The following is a 24,196-nucleotide window of genomic DNA, read 5'->3' on the forward strand; positions in this document are numbered from 1 at the left end:
TATTGTCACTTTGTATACGCTTACCTGTTTTGTTTCCAGAGTATTCAGACGGTAGTATTTCATGGGTCCAAAGAACCCTTCAATGCCAGGTGCATACCCACTACCTCCAAGAACAAAGTATCCCACTGTGTCATCGTAATAGAAATCTTCCCTAAAACTAGAAAGCAAGACAGATAAATGTTCGGAGAAATTAGAGGTATCATGAAACAAACAAGAACCCTCTCACATTTTGGTAGGAACTATTCTAAATTCATCCCAAACCTCTATTTCTGTTCCCTGTTCTTTTATTCTCTCTTTGGAAGTAAAGGAAGTTTAGTTCTAAATGAATTTTTCTATGCAGGGTTTTAAGATGCTTTAAATCTACTTTTCAATCACACCTGTAGTTGATCTGGATTAACCTTCAAGAGTGTTCCTAGGCATACAAGCTGATAGAAGACATTTAATAAACATTTTGGCCTTGACTACACTAGCCCAAAACTTCGAAATGGCCATGCAAATGGCCATTTCAAAGTTTACTAATGAAGTGCTGAAACACATATTCAGTGCCTCATTAGAATGCCAGCAGCTGCAGCACTTTGAAAGTGATACGGCTCGCCGCTGTGCAGCTCGTCCAGATGGGGCTCCTTTTAGAAAGGACTCCAGCAACTTCGAAATCCCCTTATTCCTTACAGCAGATAGGAAAAAGGGGATTTCAAAGTTGCCGGGGTCCTTTTGAAAAGGAGCCCCGTCTGGACAAGCCGCGTGGTGGCAAGCTGCGTCAATTTTGAAGTGCCGTGGCTACCAGCATGCTAATGAGGCGCTGAGTATGTATTTCAGCACTTCATTAGTAAACTTCAAAATGGCCATTTGCATGGCCATTTCAAAGTTTTGGGCTAGTGTAGACGTAGCTTTTGTTTCACAAACATTTTAGAATCTCTGCTTTTTTCCTTTGATGTGATTTGCACGCTTGAGGTTATTTTTCCTCCAGATTATTTGTGTGTCAATAAAACACCAAGCAAATATTTTTTTGAAAGATGTACTATGAGTCTGTTGTCACAGTGAATATCTGCAAATTCATCTTACAAAGTTAGTCACATTTTGGAAACAAGCATGAAGAGGAAAAAGAAAATTACCATTGCTTACAGTAAAAGGTATTAGTACATAATCTCCCTTATTTAATAAAATCTTAAAATTCTTTGCACGAGAGTCAATGCTAGAGGAAAAAGAAAATTTTACATGAATTTTAAGACAAGAAATAGTCCAACAGTTTGGAGTAAAGGATGAAGAAAGCCAAAGTCAGAGGGGTAGTCAAAATAAAGGAGCTACACCCACCTGTGGACACTAGAAGCATGGTCATCATGCCATTGAAGTGGATGGAAATTTTGTTGTCTGCTTAAGAGGACCAAATCTGGACCATACTGGTGAAATCCTGGCTCTTTTAAGTCAATGGTAGTTTTGGCATTGATTGCAGTGGGGCCAAGATTGCACCTTAACAGTGTGATTCAAAGCCCAATGAAGTAAATTTTACTCTACAGCTGTGTCTACATAACAAAAATAACTTCAAAGTTGCTTACCTCAAAGTACAACTTCGAAATAAGCAACTTCAAAGTTGAGCTTCTTCACACCCCACTTGGAAGTTAAACTTTGCAGTAGGGCGCTTCTCCATTCCTGGGAATGGAGTAAGGAGTTCGAAGTTGGGCTCCTTACTTTGAAATTAACTTTGAAGTAAGGGAAAATGTGTGTAGACTCTCTGCTGGCTACTTTGAACTAGGGCCTAACTTCAAAGTTAACTTTGAAGTTAGTTCCTAGTGTAGGCACATTCTATTAGTTTCAGTTGTCTTTGACCATTGAACTACACTGTCTTTGACCATTGAACTACACCTTTGTACGCTGAACTACAGTGTCTTTGACCATTGAACTACACCTTTGCTTTTGTTGAACAGTAACTTACTTATCAAATAGTCCCATTTACTTTGGGAAGATTACTCATGATATATTTAATTTGTGTGCAAACAACAATCTGGCCCTATGATTGTTGCTGTGACGTGAGAGGGGGCTGAAGAATAGTGTCAGACAGGTCAGGTAGAAAGATTTGGAAGATCAGTTTTAGGTTCAGTTGCACCCCTCTCCCCTGCTATCACCACTCCAACCAAATACCAGTCACATTATCATGCAAAGGGGAATGCGTCTCTTACTTAAAAGACTGATGCTGGTGTGTTTTCAGATTCTTCCCAACACAGGTTATTTCTATCTAAAAAAATGGAAAATGTCAAATATAAGTTGTGACAGACTACAAATTGCAAGCTAACTGCCTTATTACTTTAAACACATTAGCTTTTAATTTTGAATTTTGTCACTTGCATCCTGTTGCATCTTTTGGCATGTTGAGTCAAACACTGTCTAATAGCCTAATGGGATTTTCAAAACGAACTATATGCTCTAGATACCACTAGGTGACTATCTGCATCTGTAAATGCCTAAATACTTTAAAAACTGGCTTCTAATCTCTTGATGCCTCAGCTCCTCATCTATAAAATGGCGATAATAATCACTGTCTAATCTGCTAATGTTTTGTGTGATACTCAAACACTACAGTGATGGGAACCCTAGAAAGAAAACCACCGAGCACTCCCTCATCCACTCTGGTACTCCACCAAAACGAGAAGTAGAGGCATTTTGACTCTTGCCTTTCCATATGGCATGTCTTCAGTACCATTGGATCAATGGGTAGCAATTGATCAGTTCAGCGGGGGTCAATTTATCACGTCTGGTACAGCTAAATTGACGACTGAGCACTCTCTCACCTACTCTGGTACTCCACCAAAACGAGAAGCATAGGTGAGGTCGGTGGAAGAGTATTAGATGTGGACTATACCACTGTGAAGATACCATGGTAAGCAGACCTTTACTATGGTATTCACATAGCTGTAGTTGTGCAGCTTAGGTTGATGGGCTGTGGTAGCATAGGTAAGACCATAATTTTAGGAGCTCTGATGAACTATCCAAGAGATCAGTACGCAACCCCCTTCAACAGCAAATGATTTATGGATTTTATGTTAATATTGACAAGTACATTTATGGCTGTACCTTGAACTGGGCTTCAAGCCAGATCCACTCCTGTTTCTAGAGGTGGAGGGCTGAATTACACAATACAGTTTAAACAAGCTAAAAAAACCCAAATATAAAATTGTTCATAAATGAACAATTTTTATTTTCTTGTTTTAAAAAGTAGATGGGGCTAGGGAACCCATGTTAAAATGAGGTAGCCTTTAAATTAAATATAAATGTACACATCTATCTTATGTATTTAGAAGAAAATCAGACAGCTTTGTGGAACCCTGATGTCCTCTAATTATATACATATACGTAGATGCCTGGAGTTAAGATTGTACAATCATTTTCATTTTAAAGTGACATTTTCAGTTTTGTCGGTTTTTTACCTTTGGAACAGAATTGGGCAGTGTGGTTCTTTTCTTTTATTCCATGAATTGGGCTTTTCTTAAACTTTGAGTGAAATCAATTCATCCATTTTCAAGAATGAAGAGAGTAAGAGGAAAAATAAATTTACACACGTGTGAGGCAAACATTTTTAAGGAGCTCTATTGCTTTAGTGATCTGTTGTAGAGATTTGAAGAGAGGTGAGGAGAGTGACACGGGGTGCCTTTGAGTGATCTGGTGACAGCTGACTGTGATTTGTTAGCATTCTGGGTGTGTAAAATATGTATTGTTGTCGAAGAGCAGTGGATTTTGTAATGTGATCTCTTAACAGCATTCTACTGGATCTCTGTATCAATGCAAACCTCAAGAAATTGTAGAGGAGGTGTGATTTTTTTTTCTATAGGAGTAAAAGAGGCTGGGACATTTGCTTCTGATTATGGAAATTTTTAGATTAGCTGACCCAGAAACTGGAGGGACCAGAGGTGGAAGTAACCCAATTGAGGGGAAAACTGAGCCACAGAAAATCAGCCCTACACTGCATGCACAGCTACATTAAAAATAGCAATGACAACAAATGTGTGTGGTTATGTGCTAGACATTAGCCTCTAAATCTAAAGACCTATTTTCAAATCCTATGTAGTTTCAAATCTCAGGTCTCTCATTCTCTTGTTGTGTGAGCATGTGCAAATCATACAACCTCTCTGTGCTCAATTTGTAGAAGGGGCCTAACCCAAAATAAATAGCCCTCTGCAAACCCCAACACTGTTAACCCTCATCATCAGCTACAAGATTGCAGCTATAACACCACACATACCTGTCCTCCCTTAAAAGAAAGATCTAGTCGAAACCACTGCTTCAGAGGAAGGCTGAAGCGAGTTTTCACTGCCAGGTCTTCTCCTTTGACAAGATGCATCTGTATATGAATGTAACCTGGCAAACACAGCCACAAATGAAAACAAGGAATTAAGTATAAAAAACACAAAAATAATAAAGCTAAGAACTGGCTCCTTGAATGTTGTTCATAATAACTCTGTCCTGGGAAGCAGTAAAATGATAATTTGACTGTACTACTGAGAATCACAGAAGTCAAATTCACAGAATTAGAGATTTTAGGATCAAAATAGAGTATTACAATCATAAGGTTTGTTGAGACCTAAGAAAGAGAGATTGTGCTTTGCATTATTACATGGGACAGAATTTCATCAAGCAATCCTTGAGTAAGCCTGCTCTAGTTGAGCTAGCACTTATTTTGAAAGAAAATCATCCAGTCTTCACTTCAAAAGAATTCAGAAGGATCTACCTGATCTTTAAATAAATTGTTCCAGTGGTTAATTACTCTCTCTATTAAAAATGCATTTTTATTTCCAGTTTCAACTTGTCTAGCTTCACCTTCAAGCCAGTGGACTTCATGATACCTTTTTCCCTGCTATATTACAGTCCTCAGCTTTCAGAAATCTTCCATCTAAGTACCTGTAGATCATGCTGAAATCACCTCAAAACCTTCTCTTAGATAAGATATAATGAGCTTCTTAAATCCTGCACTGTGAGACAGAACATGAATAATTTTGGTATCTCTTTTCAGAGCCCTTTCCAATATTTCAACATTCTTTTTGAAGTATGGACACAAGAACTGGTCACAGTATTTTTGTTCCAGTCTCATTACTTCCATACACAGAAGTAATGCCACTTTCTTTCTTCGAGTCCATATTCTCTAATTGACCTATGCAAAGACCATGTTTGCTCTTACTCACAGCTTGATGCCAGGAGCTGTGGAAAAGACCCGTCATATTTAGTTCATCCTCCCGAGAGTGTGGGACTATTCTTGAATACAAAATCAGAAAAGGAAACTGATGCTTTCTGAGATAGCTCAGGCTAGATGCAAAGATTCCTATGGAAATATTGTGGCCAGATTTAATTATTCTTAATCTAATGACACACTGGATATTTTTTGTTTCCAAATGTCAAAATGAAGCATTCTCCAGGCATGAGTTTAGCACAATAGGCATGACAAAAAAAGTTTGTAAATGTAGTTCTTTGTTAAAGAGCAGGGCTGACAAGTCTATTTCTCCCCTGAAGGCCTTACACTGTTATTACCTTGTTCAGTTAGAAATACAGCAGGGGTACTATACATTTCTCCTTGGTCAATAAAGTAGAATATTCCACACAGGTTCTTTTCGCAGTGATGGAGTAAATAAAGCCAAACTGAAATAGTGAACCTGCATGAGTAAAAAAGAAACAAACAACCTATTCTGAGGATATAGATCATATTGATTTTTAAAGGCACATTTTCTACTTAACTTTAGCAAAGCTCATTTACTTTGCTACTTTACAGAAGACATGGCAGTGACAACTGCTTGGGACAACACAAGCCATCTGAATCTTGCTGCTGAGAATTCCTCTTGGATATGCAGGTTTGCACTGATGCAGCACTGAGAGGTCAGGCAGAGTGCTCGATCTTCCAAGGCATGGAGTGATTTGAAAAGAGGGGCAGTTTTTTGGGGCAAGAGTGTAACTAGCTGTTCTGGTTGCACAAGGGGAGGACACAACAGCTTGACTTCTACAGGATGGACCTCCCTGGTCTGGCACCCTTGGGACCTGACCTAACCTGATTGGTACTGAACAAGGGAATCTGCCGGACCAGAGGAGGTCCCCTGCCTCTGGCTCTCCGGACTGCTGCCTCTCTCCACTGCTGGCTCCACTTCTGCCATAGCCAGCCTCCCTGTCTCTAATCCTCCCATCTCCAACCTGGCTACTGCTGGTCTGGCTGGGCTGCTGGCCCCAGCCAGATGTTGCCTGTCCCAGCCCTGGACACTGGTCCTGGCTGGGATGCCTCTGGCCCTGGTACCAGCCCCAGCCCTGCTGATGCCAGCTTTGGTTCTGGCTAGGCTGCTGCACACCAGCCCCATGGATGCTGACCCTGCCAGGCTCCTGGAATGGCAGAGTTGCTGGCCCCCCTGACATTGGACCCCAGCCCAACAAGGCTCCTAGAAGACAGCCCTCCTGACAAAGGACTCCAGGCCCTGGAACTCACAGACCATGGATATTGCCAGACCAGAAAGACCCAGTTTCGGGAAGTGCAACCTGTATTCTCGCAGCCATGTGCAGCGGCCAATTACAGTGTGACTAGGGAGTATAGTCCTGTCTTTCTCTGAGCCCCCTTAGGTGCCAGCTGCCTGAAAGGAGGGGTGGGCAGAGACAGATGTTAAGGGAAAACAAATTTTCACAACCTGGGGCCCAAAGGAAGGACGTGTTCACCTGAGAACCTAAGATTTGCTAGTAGTGTGGAGCTCTAAAAGCAGGGAGGTGTGAGCACACCTTCCTACCAGACAGAGCTGGAGGAGCAGCTCTCAACTATCACCAGGTCCCACACCACTGAGGAGGTTACAAATTGACGGACAACTTCAAACCAGTCCACTGGCATAGAGGCAGCCTAGACAGGCTCCACGAATGGGTGTTCACAGCTGCTGAGCCCAGTGAACTAATGAGCGGTGCATTGTGCAGTGCAGTAAGCTCTCGATTTAATGGACCAGCGCGAGGGGAGGGTTGTCTGTTGTTCCCAAAGGTCTGTTATATGTGAGGGTTTACAGCCCCCCCATCTCCAGTCCTCCCCCCTGAGAAAAGCAAAGCAAAACAAATAAAAGAACTCTGACTTCCAAGAGCTGCTGCTGGAGGAGCTGCTGGCCCCCCAACGTGCCTGGAGCAGCCCTGCTGCACACGGCTGGCGGAGGCTGGCAGGGCCACCGCGCAGCCTGCAGGAGCTGCCACTGGAGCCGCCGCGCTCTCCTTCCACGAGGGGTGGGGCACAAGTGCCATCTGCCTGTGTACACCCCCGCCCCTGCTGGGAGGACTGTGTGGCAGGTCTAGTGGAGGAGATGGCAGCTCCTCCAGGCCATGGCAGAGGTAAATCCCTTTACTCTTTTTTTCTTTTTTTTTTTGAGAGGCGGGGGTAGGGATTTAGGATTTACTGACCCCCAGCAAACTTCAGCAACAATAGGGGGCTAGATTTTGTTCCCAAAGTCTGCTAAATCGGGGCCTGTCAAATCGAGGGGTTATGGTAGTTGTAAGCAGTGGAAGTGCTCTGGGGAAAGTCCAGCTCAGAGGAATTACAGGAATCCAACTGGACATGTGCAGCTGTTGTAAAGTTGTCACAGGATAAATAGAAGTGCAGCCGGTACAGACCACGCAGCAGTGGAACTGTCTTAAAAGGCCAAATACCACTCTCAGTCATGTTGATATAAACTGAACCAACTCCACCGATTTCACTCAAGTTACACGGTGGATGGGGTGGGCTGGGTGAAACAGGAAACCAGGGGAAGGGTGAAGATCCTTCTCTTTTTCCCCTCAAGTCCTGACATAGGCCCAAGGAGTAATGGGATCCTGGGAAAGCTGCTGGAGGCAGGTTCTTCATGAAGTACAACTTTTCTGTATACTCTGGGAAGCAGGGAAGCTGTGGGGATGGGGACTTACTTTAGTGTTCCTAGAATATTTAGAGGGAGCAGAGGAATGGTCCCAAGCTGATTTGATGTTGCATGTCTCAGCCCTGTCCTCTATTCTCTGCTGAAAATACCCTCTTAAGCACCAGGAGGAAAGTTGCCCAATATCTTGTCTGAAATAGTGGAGATTGTCCCTTTAACATGTGATTTTCCATACAAGGGTGACTACAAGAACAGAGTCAGAGTTTAGCCTTTAGGAATTAAATATACTCATCTTCCATGATGTGCATTTGCTTACATTGGGTAATCGATCTGATGCTGTCTGATTGTCTCAAGCTCTCTGTTGTGAAATCTCTCGAACTTCTTCACAATTCCCGTTTTCTCAACGCTCGATGCATACGGAAAACTGAGGATCTCGACAGCATCTGCCAAATGTAATCACTCTTAGTCTGCCAAAAAATGTCAATCTACATTGACACCTTGTGTTCACATACTTTAAGTGTTTTAATTAAATAGCTCATAACACAGGTCAGACATTACGATCTAGAAAGCCCACAAATATGCAACAAATCCCTAATGTTAGGCCAACTCTCCCTTACACAATATACTGCAGCCTTGCAGAAGGTTACTCATAGGAGGGAAATAAGTATGAAGTCCATTCCTCATGGCTATTTTGAAGCTATGATCAGTGGTACTGAGTGCAAAAATTGCAATGGATAGATACAGATCTGTCCAAATAGCAACCTGCTGAACTTCTGACAGATTGTATGTTTCCCTACGTGCACCAAGATGGGTGGGTCAACTAGATTTCTACAGATATAGTCTGTATCCTGCAAGCTGTGGTTGTGGAACAATCATGGCTAAACCAAATCATGATATGTCATCATGTCGCATCTCAGTGTGATGACATCCACCAATCCACCAATGACACATTGGTTCACAAAATATGATGGCTACACCAAGGAACACACTAAAAAAGAAACCATTCTCAGGTCTCATGTCATTTTAACACAACATAACAAATGCTCAGTTACGCTGGTGACAAACTTTTTGTTCACGATCATGGCCTCATAACAGTTATGGACTATAACGAAAGTAAGGCCACATTAAACTACTGAGGGACAAGTTCTTCCCTTAGGTACATGAACCACTCACAATTTCACGGACAAAAGTACCCATGTAACTGAAGGCAGACCTGGGCCATTAAATCCTAACGGCTATGTCTACACTAGCCAAAAACTTCGAAATGGCCATCTGCTCATAGGAATAACGGGACTTCGAAGTAGCCAGGGTCCTTTCAAAAAGGAGCCCCGTCTGGATGAGCCGTGCGGCGGCGAGCCGTGTCAATTTCGAAGTGCCGTGGCTGCCCACATGCTAATGAGGCGCTGAATATGTATTTCAGCACTTCATTCGTAAACTTCGAAATGGCCATTTGCATGGCCATTTTGAAGTTTTTGGCTAGTGTAGACACGGCCAACATGTCAAAAACTTTGGCTGAAAACTTGATTTCAGTGATAGACATTTTTTCAGACAGTAAGTCACAGGTTGTATTCACTTCTACACCCATACACTGTTTTTAATGGGAATGGATGGGTATGAATGAAAACATAATCTGACCTACCATAAATTTTACCTCATTAGTGTTTCTTTCTAGGAAATGTAGCGAGATGCTTCAGATTTTGTTTATAAACGAAGTGTAGAATAGCAAAGCCACAGTTACAGATAACATGGACATTTCATTCTAAACCCTATTTTCAAGTTCTGTATCATGAAATGTTTGCTTCTGGGCAGAAATGTCACATATGCACTCTAAGTCCAAAGGCCAGTCTTCTCTGTGGGAAGAAGCAGGGAGATCCATTTCAGGACCTGAGCTTATTCTTTGTGTATCCACTGAGCCAGGGTGCATCACTTAAATCAAAGCTATTTCAATTACTGATTCTAATAATTTTGCTAGCAACAATAAATCCCTCTGAGAAAATATTTTTTACTGATAATGATAAATATACACTTTTATAATAACTTACACAAAATGTGCCCTTTTGGTCCCATCTTAGCTCCCTAAATAAAAGGAATGTGTAATTGTACTTACCATTCTCATGGGGACACTGAGGTATCCTGTTTGCCTGGAGCCTCCACAGGTACTCAGAGCTCCACTTAAAACATACTTTGTGATCTTTGTATGGACGCTCACAAGGTGGAACTGTTTCCAAAAAAGTGTAATTCCTGGCAACTGCCTGTAGGTAGCTTTCATTCCTCTTGGCATCAGAACCCCCAACAGGTTTGTGATTAATCCAGGCATATAGTATCACGGTATGCACAATTATAGAGTGTCGGATGAAGTAATCCTCTCTATAAACCATGATGCTTGGAAATTTCAAATGCACTGTTTGAGTTCTGCTTATACGAAGATGCTTCTCATTCTTCCATCTCTTCTTATACACCGGTACACCAGTTCTGAACTCCAGTAAAGCTACTGCTTCCAAAGTGACAGTGCAAGGCTTGGAACATAAATACTGTACTGAAACCTCAGAATCATTATGAACTCTTTTTTCTAAAATGTTTAAATGAATAAAATCTTCATAGGCCATACGCTGGTCAGACTGTGGGATAACTGATGTTGTCAGGAGGGTCTCCCTTCCAAAAGATGGCACAAAATTCTGGAAAAGAAAATTCAAAATGTTATATCCACTTGCCTGAGTTAAACCTCATTAATAATATAGTTGTATAGGTTGAACCTCTCTAATCTGGCACACCCTAGACATGACTAGTGCTGAACCAGCAAATTTGCTGAACCACAGGACGTTAATATTGTCTAGCAGCAATACCAACAATTCCGCTGCTTACTAGGCTCTTAGAACAAGCAGTCCTGTAACTCCTTGAAGACTAACAAGATTATTTATTAGGTAATGAGCTTTCGCAGGTAAGACCCACTTCTTCAGATTTTCAGCTACCCCTCTGGGCTCTTAGGAGACATTTAGGGGTAAATTAGAACTAAATAACAGTCCAGAACACTGAGAGCCAGAACTGTTGGATATAAACAAATTTTATGGGACTACACCCATGACAAGGGGAAATACAGCTAACAAAACTCATGCTGGACAACAGATGTTGCCAGACCAGACAGGATCAACCTGTAATAATATGTTAAACATATTTTTTCCATTTAAAATGTAAAATACAGTACTAGATACCCAAAGAGTAAAGACCCTTTCAAACAAGAACTAGATATAGCTTACTTAAGAGACATTGTTAGAATTTTAGGCTAATGTTTGACCAGTTTAAAATCTTAGAATTACGTATACAAAGAAATATATATATGGATATAATGTGCAAGTTGTCCTCAGGTAAAATCCTATCCACCAAGGAAATGACTTACTCTAGAAGGCACTAAGCATATTTTAGGACACACTCACCAACACTCCCTGTTGTAATTTATAGGATTTGGCCATTTGTTTTGTTTTTATTTAGTTGCATTTTTGTCAACTTTGTATTAATATAATATTAAAAATAAAATTTCCTGCCATAGAAACCTTTAAATTAGTAATCTGTAAAGTGGGATAACACCTAATCTGCTTCCCAGTCATAGTTTTTTTTGGATTAATTAATGTTTGCAATGCATCCAAAAGTGCATTACAACAATGAAACAGAACAGCAGAGCACCTATGTATTGGAAATCGACTTGGAAAGTGCAGCAGCCCTTATTTGCAGCAGTGTGGACTGGGCTGCGAATGTGTCACCTCTCCCACTCTGGTCAAATGGAACTGTTGCGCAGTCTGAAAGAGCAGTCAGTCAGCCTGTCCCATCTGAGTCTTTATGACAGTCCTATTCTGGGCCATGCAGGGTCCTTATTTTCATCATTCTAAGGTGTACAAGTTGGCTGGGGCCAGCTGGTCATGGTCCTCAGCAGTTCTGGAAACCCTTTTTGGCACTTAGGTCTCCACTGGGGGTTCAGTAGGCAAATGCACGCCAACCAATTTCACTGGGCTCCAGCTCCAGGCCCTTAAACTATACAGGCACAATCAGCCCTCAGTAATTCCTCCTGCTGTGTTAAGAACTCCTTCATGCCTTACTTGGCTTTGTAGGATTCTTCATACTGTACTTATAATCATCCCTCCTCTGGGTGTTGTCTCTGAGCAGCTTGTCACCAATTTACTGGGAGGACTTCCCTTCTCTAGCTTGCTAGCTCCTCTGCCAGTCTCCCTGTCCCTTTGCTTCTCAGTCCCTTTATTCTTCCAAGTGCTGTGAGACTGCCAGTCAACACTGGCTGGGGCATTTGCCAGTACCCCTTCATCAGATCTAAGGTCATTATATAATATGTGCTTGTCCCAGCTGTTCAATGATGTTATCTACTCAGGGTATTGGGTAGACCTCAAACTTTGATAGTTCCTTTACTTTGCAGAAAGTGATACAAAACCCAACTGATCTGTCAGGCTTGTGACCCAGGATGACTAGACTATGCCACATGGTTTGTGATTCTGTGATGACTCCCAGCTTTCACATTTTCACTAACTCCTCTCTGAGTACTACAGGTTGAACCTCTTTAATCCGTCACTTTCATCCGGCAACATCTGTAATCCAGCATGATTTTAGTTAGCTGGATGATCACTTATTCTGGGTGTGGCCAACTTTCTTGTGGTCCCATAAAGTTTGTTTACAGCCACCAGTGCTGTCTCCCAGTGTTCTGTGCTGTTATTTATCTGTAATTTACACCTAAATGTCTTCTAAGAGCCCAGTAGGCAGTGGAAGTGTTGGTAATGTGCTACACAACATTGACCTCCCATGGTCCAAAAAATTCTCTTGCCCAGCACCAGTCAGCTCCTGAGGGTACTGGATGAGAGAGGTTCAACCTGTACCTTTATTTTCTCAGGTATGCACCATATGGTTACTCTACCATTTTCCCAGTCTTAGTCTTGATGTGATGGAACATCAGGTCATCTTCTCGGAAGGCCCAGGACAAGCCATCTTTATTCCTTAAATTGCTTTTCCTTTGTTGCTCGTAGGTCAAATGTTCTCACAACTGGATTTCTGAGCCTGCATCAGATAACACTTTCTGTGGCCCTAATTCTGGCGTGTAGGGGTTTAGTGCTACACGTAGTCCTTCTCAAGTTGTCTGCAGTTTTAGCAAGTTGTCATGATAGACCTGCCTCTCTTTTCTCTGATCTAGCTGACAGACTTCATAACTCACTTGTCTGACCTGCTGAGTAATCTCGTACAGACCCTGGCATTTGGCCATCCATTTCAATTCAGAACTGGCTAATAACCAAGACTTAATCACCAGGCCACAACTCTCTTAGTCTATCCCCCTTGTGTAGTTCTACTCCTGGGATGCTTGGGCTTTTGTATCTTCTGTTTCTCACAATCTTGCAAAGCTTTCAGACAATCCCTTATCTGTAGGACCACACTGCACTGTACTGAATTTCTTATTAACCTGTCACTTCCACCCCTCCTTCACTACCTTGAGTATTCCCATTGGCAGCTGTCCACAGAAGAGTTCAAAAGGTAAGAAGTCCATTGAGGCTTGTGGGGTTTCTCATACTATGAACAGAAGGGGTGGGGGATGGAGAAACACTTTCCAGCAGCAAGGACAGGTTCTGATGAAGCATTTGAGCATCCTCCTGGGGTCTGATTGAATCATTCAACTAGGTTGTCTGTTTGGGATTGACATATTGAGGTGCATTAAGTTCTTGATTCAAGCAGATGGCACGCTTCCTTCATCAGCTTAGAGAGGAAATTAGTATGCTGTTCATCAGGATCTCCATGGGTAGTCCTATTCCTACAACTATTTTCAACAACTCTGATGCTGTTCCTGGCATCAGAGTGCTTTATAGATGACCTGCTTCTGGGTAGAGGGTGTCGTAAGTCAATGACAAACAGTATGTATTGGTGGCCAGAAGTACTCTTCTCCATGGGTCCTACAATGGTTATTCCTACCTGCTAAAACAGGATTTGCACCAGTGGAAGGGAAACCAATGGGGTGGTCACGCTTGGTTGGAGGCCACCAGTTGCCAATCAGGACAGGAGGCATAATAATCTTGTACCTCCTTTTGGATTCTGGTCCAAAAGCAGCAGAGTAATAGACAGGCGAGTGTTTTCTCTCAGCCCGGTTGGTGTGTATATCTGTGGCAGAGTTATGTGAGACAAAAACACAACAAAACACCTCTAGTTCCATGTGTGGGTTAGTGCACTAATGCATCAGCACCCCCGTTTGGTAAATCACAGTCAGTCAGCTAGCTGTGCTCATCTGAGTCTCTGTGATTGTCCTTTTCTGTACCATGAAAAATATTAGTTTCCATCCCTCTGGGGCAACAGTGGACAACCCAGGCTAGCGAGCGGGCTGCAAGAGTGGCCCTCCTTCGTTTTAGTGGGTTGCAAGATTGAAATCAGTCATGTGCACTAACTGTGACCCTAAGAATAAGATTAAATGCATTAATACGTGGCACACTGAATATCTCAAAACAAGTAGAAATGCTTCAATCCGTCATATATTAACAGAACTGTCACCAACTTCTAACAATTTAAAAAAACCTAAACATTTCCACTTACCTGACAATATCAAATCCCTGCTCGGTCTCTTCCCTACCTCCTCTCCCAAGTGTATCTTCTCCCTTCTCCGCTCTCTCCGTCCCAGCACTTCCAGAGCACCATGAATTAGCTGATTCTTGTAGCTCCAGGAGTGCTGGAAGGGAGGAGTAGGTAAGAGTGCGGCCCCCAGTGCATGAGAGACATGTGGGAAGCAGGGTGCACAGGCTGCACATGGAGCCCTGATGGGACACATGCAGCCCATGGGCTGCAGGTTGCTCACCACTGGTCTGGGGCATATTGGTTTCCCCTTGTATCTGGTGAGGGCTATCTGGTCCTGGACCTCAGTGCAGCTGGAAGCCCCTTTTGGTTCTTAAGTCTCCATCGAGGCTAGGGAAACCAAGCCACCCACTCCATCGGTTCTAGCTCAGAGCCGTTACACAAAGGTGGCAGACTCAATCCTCAATTCACCCTGAGTTTCCTCCAATCTCCTTCGGTTCTGTGGGCTTCTTAAGCCTGTATTTCTGATATTCCCTTCTTTGTGCTATTGTCTCTGAAAAATTTCTCACTAGTTTTCTGGAATGATTTTCCTCCTCTAGCCTGTTTGTTACTCTGGCAGACACCCCATCCTTTTGCTTCTCGTCTTTGTTTTCTCCCAGCTGCTGTGAGGCTGTTAAATCAGTGCAAGGCTGCCTGGAAGTTGCTGCGCTAACTCTGGTAGCCAGACCAACATGGGGTATGTTTGGAATGGATCCTTTATGAGGAGAGGCTAAGGGGACTGGTACTTTTCAGTTTAGAAAAGAGGAGGCTGAGGAGGGATATGATAGAGGTCTGTAAAATCATGAGCGGTGTGGAGAGGGTGAATAAAGAAAAGTTATTTACTTGTTCCCATAATATAAGAACTAGAGGACACCAAATGAAATTAATGGGTAGCAGGTTTAAAACTAATAAAAGAAAGTTCTTTTGCACACAGTGCACAGTCAACCTGTGGAACTCCTTGTCAGAGGAGGCTGTGAAGGCTAGGACAATAAGAGAGTTCAAAGAAGAGTTAGATAAATTCATGGAGGTTAGGTCCATAAAAGGCTATTAGCCCAGAGGGTAGGAATGGTGTCCCTGACCTCTGTTTGCCAGAGGCTGGAGATGGATGGCAGGAGAGAAGTCTCTTGATCACTGTCTTCAGTGCACCCCCTCTGGGGCACCTGGCACTGGCCACTGTCGGCAGACAGGATGCTGGGTTAGATGGACCTTTGGTCTGACCCAGTAATGGCCATTCTTATGTTCTCATGTTCTTATGCACATGGTTCAGTACAGCGATAGTAAAACAGAACAGCATCCTGCTAATTTCACATGCTAACACTCCACAGACTAAGGACCACAACACTGCATTAATTTACAACTGATTCACATCCACATCCATAGGGGCTACACACTTTTATTAATTGGGGGGAACTTAGATTTTATTGAATTTTATGGTATTATTTCCATCACCACCCCAGATTTCAAGGGAAGCTTTCTATACACCTGTGATGGGTGAGGAAGTGGACTTTCAACCTATGAAACACCACTGATACCAGGAAACAAAAAGAAAAAAGGTCAAGAAGGCATTTTCAAAAATCACTCCTTTATTACCAGGGATGATGAGCATGTTACTGGGTGTTTTTAATATTGCTGGACCAAATTCAGCTTTGGAGAAACTCCACTGACCTCAGTGAAATTGCATCTGTTCATACAAGATCTGAACATGGTCAACAGTCTTCTGAATTTCAATTCAGGCATGCTGAATTTCAAGATGTGTGCCAAAAGTCCAACATGAGAAATATGACACAAATGGTCCAGTCCTGTTCCCATTCTGTATCAAAAGCAAAACAATTCCCACTGACTTCAACTGGAGACCAAGAGAGCAAAAGCAGATCCTGCAATTATGCTGCTTTATATTGATTTATACAGGGGGTCCATTAAAAACTCAGTATTTACCACCACTCAGGTATCTTTATCCTTATTTGTAAAGAGGAGATATCACAGGATCACAATACCTCCGGAATGGAACAGGTGGAGTTGTTAAAGACACTTACTGCACAAAGGTTTCTAATGCATTAATGTTATGACTCATCACTTCTTAGATCAATAATATATACCAAGCAAAAGCGAGCAACTTCTAGTTTGTATAGGAGGAGAAAAATATGTCTTGTCAAAATGAGATGGATCCTTTTCAAAAGGTTATATTTTTAAGATCAATATCATCACAGAGTTAATAATCAATGTAACATTTCCCACTACACAATTTGTGACTCTTTTGTTGTCAGAGGCAAAGATAGTAATCTAAAGCCTGACCTAAGACTATGGAGCAGAGAGAAACACAATCCTTTTTACAAGGAAACATGCAGCATTCTCAAGATAAATGTTGACAATAAGAAAAGAAATTAGGAAAAGCTTTTTTCTTCCTCTTTGTGTACAAAAAATGACATGAAATAATTTTAAATGGTGTCAACAAGAGTTATGTACATTGCCCGCTGAAATCTGATGCCACGGTATTTCAAAGGCTCTGGGTCCGATGTTCAGCTTCTCAAAACTCACAGCTGGGGCCAGATTTGGAAAACTCCCATTTAGGCACCTATATAAAGCCAGATTTTCAAAAGCACTCAGGATATAGCAGTTTACAGAGTGATGCTGATGCTTTTACAACATTGAACTCTTCTGAAAATGTGGTCTTGGTTGTAGGTGCTGAAAATTTTGTGAAAATCTTGCCCCTGCTGTCTTCATGAAGTATAAGTTACCAGATTAATGTAATCAACTCTTCAACTTTAGCTCTCACGTGCAATCCTTAATCAAAACACGAGACCAGATTAAAGAATATTCAGATAAGTTGGATGCAGTTAAAATTGGCAGGACCTAATGAAATCCATCCTAGGATACTTAAGGAACTAACTAATGTAACCCCAGAACTATCAGTAATTATCTTCAGGAACTCCTGGAGGACTGGGTGACATCCCAGAGTACTGGAGAAGGGCAAACGTATGACCTATCTTTAAAAGGGGGAACGAAGAGGACTTGGGAAATTGTAGATCCATCATCCTAGTTTGATGTTTGGAGAAACACCAGAACAAATTATTAAACAGTCCCTTTATATGCACCTAGAGGATAACAGGGTTATTAGAAATGGGTAGAATGGATTTGTCAAGAAAAAATCACGCCAAACCAATCTAATTTCCATTTTTAGCAAGATTGCTGGTTTAACAGGTAGGGTAGAAGCAGAAGAAATGATAAATCTTAATCTTAGCAAGACTTTGGACACAGTCCCACCTGACATTCCCATAAAAAACTAGTTAAACGTGGCCCAGATCATATCACTATTAGGTTCGTACACTGCTGGTTGAAAGATCGTACTCAAACGCTATCTCTACACAAGAAGCCTCTGTCAACAGCAGTCACTGTTGGAAGGGATTTCCCAGCAAAACTTCTGTCGACAGAGTGCATCTACGCATAAAAGCAGATTGAAAGAGCAATCCTCTCTGTTGACAGAGAGCAGCCAGACTGCCTGGCCCTCTCTCGACAGAACAGCCAACTGGAAGCTCTACAAACAGGGCTGCCTGGTGAACCAGAAGCCCTGTCTGTTGACAAAAGGGCCCTGGAGCATCTAAATGGCCATTTGGGCTACAGAACCCTGTTGAGACAAGCATTATACCTGAATGAGGAGAGATATAACACTACTGATGGATGTGCTGGGTTTTGTCACGAACTGTCAACAAAGAGCATTTTGTGTGTAGACATTCCATGGTTGTTCCGGACAAAAGTTCAATTTTCCTGGGAAAAGCCTCTTGTGTAGATGTAGCCAAAGAGTAGTTATCAATGGTTTGATGTCAAACGGGTGTGGGGGAATATACATAATAGAATTCTATAGGAGTTAAGTCTTGGGTCTGGTACTATTGATTTTCATAAATGACTTGGATAACATAGTGGAAAGTATGCACATAAAATTCATGGATGACAGCAGGCTGCAAGGTACTTTGGAAGACAACATTAAAATTGAAAATGACATTGACAAATTGTAGATTTGGTTTTTGATCATAAGATGAAATTCAATAAAGTGCAAAGAAAAAAAAATTGAATGCACAACAGAAATAAAATGGGGAATAACTGGCTAGATAATAGCAGAGCTGGAAAGGATCTGAGGGTTAAACCAAATCAGAAACTGACAATGAGTTAATAATATGAGACAGTTTCAAGAAAGACTAATATCATTCTGGGACATATTATCAGGCGTGTTTAATGTTAGAGTGCTCTGCTAGGCACAGCCAGACAACTGTGTACAACTCTGGGCAACATACTTTAAGAAAGACATGGACAAACAGCAGAAAGTCCACAGAAGAGTAATAAAAATGATAAAAGGTATAGAAAACCTGACCTTTCAGAAAAGGTTAAAACAACTGGTCCTTTTTAGTCTTGAGAAAAAACTCAGGGAAAGAGCAGGTTTTAGTCTTCAAATATGTTAACAGGTGTTATAAAGAGGATTGTGAAGGTAGGACAAGAAGTAATGGGCTCAATCTTCAGCAAGGGAGATTTAGATTAGGTATTACAAAAAAAAAAAACAACTAATTATATGGATAACTAAGCTCTCATATGCTCTTCTACAGGAAGTCACAGAATTCTCATTTTGGGAGGTTTTTATGACCAGATTACACAGACAAGTGCCATAGATTATTTGGATTTACTTTGCCCCGTTTTCAAGCAGGAGAGAGTACTTGATGAGTTCTCAATGTCCCGTCCAGCCCTATATTGCTAGAATTCAAATGAATACAACCCTACAGAGAAAAGGGGATTCATCTTTTCAATAATAATTGTTCATAAGTAGGAGCTGCATAATTGGACCCTGTACAAGGACTGTACTTAAGTACTTGTAACCTGAAGTCTAGAAATATTACTTTTATTCATGAAGGCTGAAATAAAGATCTGTGAAAAAGCGATGGGTAAGAGTACAAAGTACAGTTGTACAAATGATAAAAAGACTTTAAAAGTCCAATTTTCCAGAGTCTAGAGAGACACTTAAGATCTGTAAATAGGCTAATACTTTGTTTAAAATACTGTCCACAGAAAAGCAGAAGAATTTTTTTTTTTAAATCAGTGTTAGAAAAAAATTGGAGGAGTTGGTACTGGAAGTCATTATCATTATCATCATCATCATCATCATCATTCCTGGAAATGGAAATAGGAGTATGTTTTGATGAGGCTTGGAAGAAGGATGGAGTGTTGATGAGGAGAGGGACAGTTGCGTAGGAACAGGATTACAGAAGGAAGGGCTGTGTACGGTGGCAGATGTATTTCTTGGGGAAGCAATAAAAAGGAAAAAAGGGGGGATTATGAAGAAAAAATAAGTGTGTGGTGGGACAGACTAATGGAGAGATGGCAGGGTAGGGCCAGCTTTGTGTGTATGGGAAGGAGTATGGAGGGTATGTATTATGGATGTGAGTGTGGGAAACTTACTGACAATACGTTTGGGGTTGTACTGGGAGTGTGTTGGTGTAGATGCATGGATGTACTGGGGGGGGGGGGGCTGTAGTGGATGTGTGCTGTGGTGGATGGAGGGGTGTACTGGGGTGCAGCCGTGCATTGGGAATGGGTTGGAGTGGCTGGAAAGACGAATGTATTTCAACTGCATGTGGATGGGCGGAGGCTTGTGCTGAGTCAGAGGAGTATCCCAGGAGTGTATTGAGGTTGACAGAGGTGTGCATTGGGTGTATGCTGGGATGGATGGAGGGATGTATAGGGAGTGTGCTGGGATGGAGGGAAAGATGTACTGAGGATGTGCTGGTGTGGGTGATGAGGTGAAAAGGGAGTGTGCTGGGAGCTGCACTGAAGGTCTGCTGGGATGGACGGAAAGATATACTGAGCATGTGCTGGTGTGGATGAAGGGATGTACAGGGACTGTGCTTGGAGGTGTATGGGGGATGGTGCTAGGGTGCGGTGGGTCTGCTGGTAGGTGTACTGCACATGTGTGGGGATGAATAGAAGTGTGTACTGGGCATGTGCTTGGGTAGATGGAGTGGTATAGTGGGAGTACGCCGTGCGCTGTTCTGGGACGGATGAGGAGGCGTATAGGAGCTGTGCTGGGATGGGGGCGCAGGGAGTGTGCTAGGGGAAGAACAGGGATGGATGGCAGGGTACATGGAGGTACACTGGGGTGGATGAATAGATGTATAGGGAGCGTGCGAGGGCTGTATTGGGGTGTCTGAAGAGGAGCACAGAGAGTATGCTGGGGTGGCTGTACAGATGTACAGGGGGAGCAATTTGGGGTGTGCTGGGGTAGATGGAGAGGTATCCAGGGGTGTCCAGAGGGGTTATTAGAGGTGTGCCGAGGTGGCTGGAGAGGCGTACAGGGGGTGTGCGTGGGGGGCACTGGGGCGCACCGAGAGGGGGGTGCTGGAGAGCAGAGAAGGTTCCTGCACAGGTGCCGGGTCTGGGCGCGGAGGGGGCCCCTGCTGGGGGCCGAGGAGCTGGCAGCGCAGCCTAGCCCAGCCCAGCCCAGCTCAGCGCGCCGCGGCGGGGGGTTCCCGGCCAGCCCCGAAGTGGAGCTAGACGGGGCGGCGCGGCGCGGCAGCAGGTGTCGGGGAGGGGGACGCGAGCTCACCAGCATCCAGAGCAGGAGGAGGCCCCCGCGGGGCACTGGCCGGGGCTCCGCTGGGCGCCGCATGCTTCCGAGAGCTCAGGCGCCGGCTGCTCTCATGGGCGCGGCGAGTCGGTGCCAGGGGCAGGGCGGCCCGAGCGCGCGGCCACGGCGGGGATCCGGCCACGGCGCTAGGCAGATCCTGCTTCCTGGAGCGCGGCCTGGGCGGGGCTGGCGCCTCGCTCAGCAGGTGCAGCGTGCGGGGGGCGCGGGGATGGCGAGGGGCAGAGCCTGCTGGGTTTGCGCGTCTCTGGCCCCGTTTATCCGAGTCGGGGGCTGCGTCTCCCCGGCCTGTGTACAGGCTTCATGGAATGTGCGGTTCCTTCCCTTTCCTGCCACCCTGTGGGGAAGGGGGAGGAGGGGACAGTCACTGGAGCTAGTTAGAGTCACACCTAATGTGACAAAGGTCATGTCAAAGCTGAAGCTGTGGGAGTTCTTGCACCACGTTCTGGAGCCCCTGCTGCTGAGCTCTGTTGGACACTGGATTAGCTAGTCCTAGGGCAGGGGGCAGCAACCTAAAGAGCAAGAAGAGCCATTTTTTTCCAGTTTGGTAAAAAAAAAATCGATAATTCAAGAGCAGCAATGCATGTGAATAGGAGACTTCCTTAATAAATAATCTCAAGTCATGCTTTTTGTAACCCGTTTTAAGAACAGTGCACACTCAATGATTTCTAATGTGATGCATGTTTGCTAAAGGACCTTCACAAACTTTTTACATGTTCTATTTCCTCACGTTATGTGTGTGTTTGTACCACGGTCTTCCTGACTTTCGCTCCCAAACCTTCTCTCTCTCCCTGGAGGACACTAGGGGGAATTATCCAACCTTTCAAGATCACATATGGTTTGCTATTTAGATATGAAAGTATCATTTTGGGGCTCTTAGACAGTCACCAATTATTGAAAATAATCAGGAGGGATTTTTTTTTCACTTTACAGTTACGGCACTGGGAGCCACAAAGAAGTCCTGAAAGAGCCCCATGTGGCTCCATAGCCACAGGTTGCAGATCCCTGACTTAGGGTCTTGGTCCAGTCTGGCAATTCCCATGGCCTTATGCCAGCCTTTTGCATTGTTTGCCTTTATAGACTCTCCATGTCATGTTTGGCCCATCACTTAACTTTGCAGTGCCTCAGGAATCCATCAGTCAAACTGGAATAAATTATAAGGCTTCATTAATTAACGCTAGTAAAGTGCTTGGAAAACACCTGTCCAATCTCTATAAAAGTGCACCTTATTTTATTAGTTATTAACCAGAACCACATAATTATAGAACTTACAGAAAAACAGACTGCATGGTTTGAAGTCCTTATCACATTTTATTCCTATTAATATTAGCTGCATTATGCTACAGCCTGTAGCATGTTAGGCACTGTCCACACACAAAGGAAGGCATAGTAGCTGCCATGAACAGCTCACCTAAAATGTACTATTTGACTTAAGCTTTCAAAGTTGAATTTCAATAAAACATATGGCAGGACTGTGCCAATTTAATAATGGAGTTTAAATGATTCATATATATTCCTGACACACTGTAATTAAGAGATGCATTAGATGATGGAGTTCAGTGTTATCTGTCATTTATGTCGACCCACAGAAACACACTGTTTTACAGGCTTAGGGGCTTCTTGACCTAACCAGACTACATGGGGCTAATCAATATGCTTTGGCATGCCATTTACACATATGTTCAGCCTTTAATGTCTGACCAAATGGACCTTAAATAGTATGTAGGGCCATGTGTGCTTCCTCTTTTTGTTGACTTTTAGCCTTGCAGGATATGACCCCTACATCCCAACATCTTAAGTAATGTACTATGTACAAGTTCTGTCCTTGAAACACTTGTGTCTGGTTGGAAAGGACACAATCTTTCGGATAACTATGCCTTCACATACCACAAATGCTTGTCCTTTTCAATATCCATAACTGAAAATTCAGCTCTTTTATAATGCAAAAGTATGAAAGGGGTTGGGTTTATTTTCCCCTCAAAAAGGACAGTGGGAGAGCAGCTTGTTACGTTAAAGATTCACACTGGCTATGTCTACGCTTGCCCCATACTTTGAAGGGGGCATGGTAATCAGGCTGATGGGAGATTACTAATGACGTGCTGTGATGAATATGCAGCACTTCTTTAGGCTAATTCTTCCCCACGGCAACTTCAAAGGCTCAAACTTCCAAGTGCCCGTGGCTATATGGTATGCAGGCACTTCAGAGTTTGAGACTTTGAAGTTGCCACGAGGGAGAATTAGCCTAATGAAGTGCTGCATATTTATCACAGCACTTCATTAGTAATCTCCCATCAGCCTGATTGCCCTGCCCCCTTCAAAGTACGGGACAAGTGTAAACATAGCCATGACGTCCTATGTGCTTCTCCTGAAAGACTCTGGCTATCTCTAGATTACAGCGATTTATCCTCAGAAGTTTTTGCTGGAAAATACCTTCAGATAAAACTGTCAACAGATTGCGGCCAAACTGCCAAGCGGATAGCAAGAACAATCTGCCTGATAGACAGAGAGAGGCTGGATTGCCTGGCCACCCTATTGGCAAAACGGACAACCAGAAGCACAGTAGACAGGGCTTCCCAGTATGCCCGGAACATCCAGACTGGCTCTCTGTCAAAAGATCTCTGTTGACAGAGGAATTATGCCTCTTGGGGAGCGGGATACAGCTGTTGACAAAAGTGCTGCATTCTGTCAATTTCCTGTGGTCAGAATGCCTGGGGAATCTGGATGCTCCCTGGGTTTTGTTGACAAGACCCTCTAGTGTAGACATAGCCTCTGTTGGCAACAGAAGTAATTGTAGATTTATGACAGAATCATCAAGCAAATGAAAGCTGATTATCTGAAAAGGGCAGTGACTTTTATTATTCAGTTTTTGGTAATACAGCCCACTCTTATACCTAACAAAACACATGAGCTGTGTCTACACGTGCACGCTACTTCGAAGTAGCGGCACTAACTTCGAAATAGCGCCCGTCGCGGCTACACGCGTCGGGCGCTATTTCGAAGTTAACTTCGACGTTAGGCGGCGAGACGTCGAAGTCGCTAACCTCATGAGGGGATCGGCATAGCGCCCTACTTCGACGTTCAACGTTGAAGTAGGGACCGTGTAGACGATCCGCGTCCCGCAACGTCGAAATTGCTGGGTCCTCCATGGCGGCCATCAGCTGGGGGG

At 43.4% G+C, this 24,196-nt stretch overlaps 1 protein-coding gene across 1 annotated transcript in view; it reads right to left on the bottom strand.

Annotated features, from left to right (window-relative positions):
- The window catches only part of SEL1L3 (SEL1L family member 3), a 64,889-nt gene extending 43,545 nt beyond the window's left edge, over positions 1-21,344 (bottom strand). The window contains exons 1-7 of the mRNA XM_074991770.1: positions 20,992-21,344; positions 9,940-10,507; positions 8,149-8,275; positions 5,512-5,633; positions 4,232-4,347; positions 2,175-2,230; positions 25-157 (exon numbers count right to left, since the gene is read on the bottom strand). Of these exons, the coding sequence (XP_074847871.1) occupies positions 25-157; positions 2,175-2,230; positions 4,232-4,347; positions 5,512-5,633; positions 8,149-8,275; positions 9,940-10,507; positions 20,992-21,054 (1,185 nt within the window). The 5' untranslated portion in view covers positions 21,055-21,344. The remainder of the gene's footprint in view (positions 1-24; positions 158-2,174; positions 2,231-4,231; positions 4,348-5,511; positions 5,634-8,148; positions 8,276-9,939; positions 10,508-20,991) is intronic.
- Between the last annotated feature and the right edge of the window lie 2,852 nt (positions 21,345-24,196).

Source organism: Carettochelys insculpta, chromosome 4, assembly GCF_033958435.1.
Source record: "Carettochelys insculpta isolate YL-2023 chromosome 4, ASM3395843v1, whole genome shotgun sequence".
Taxonomy (NCBI): Eukaryota; Metazoa; Chordata; order Testudines; family Carettochelyidae; genus Carettochelys; species Carettochelys insculpta.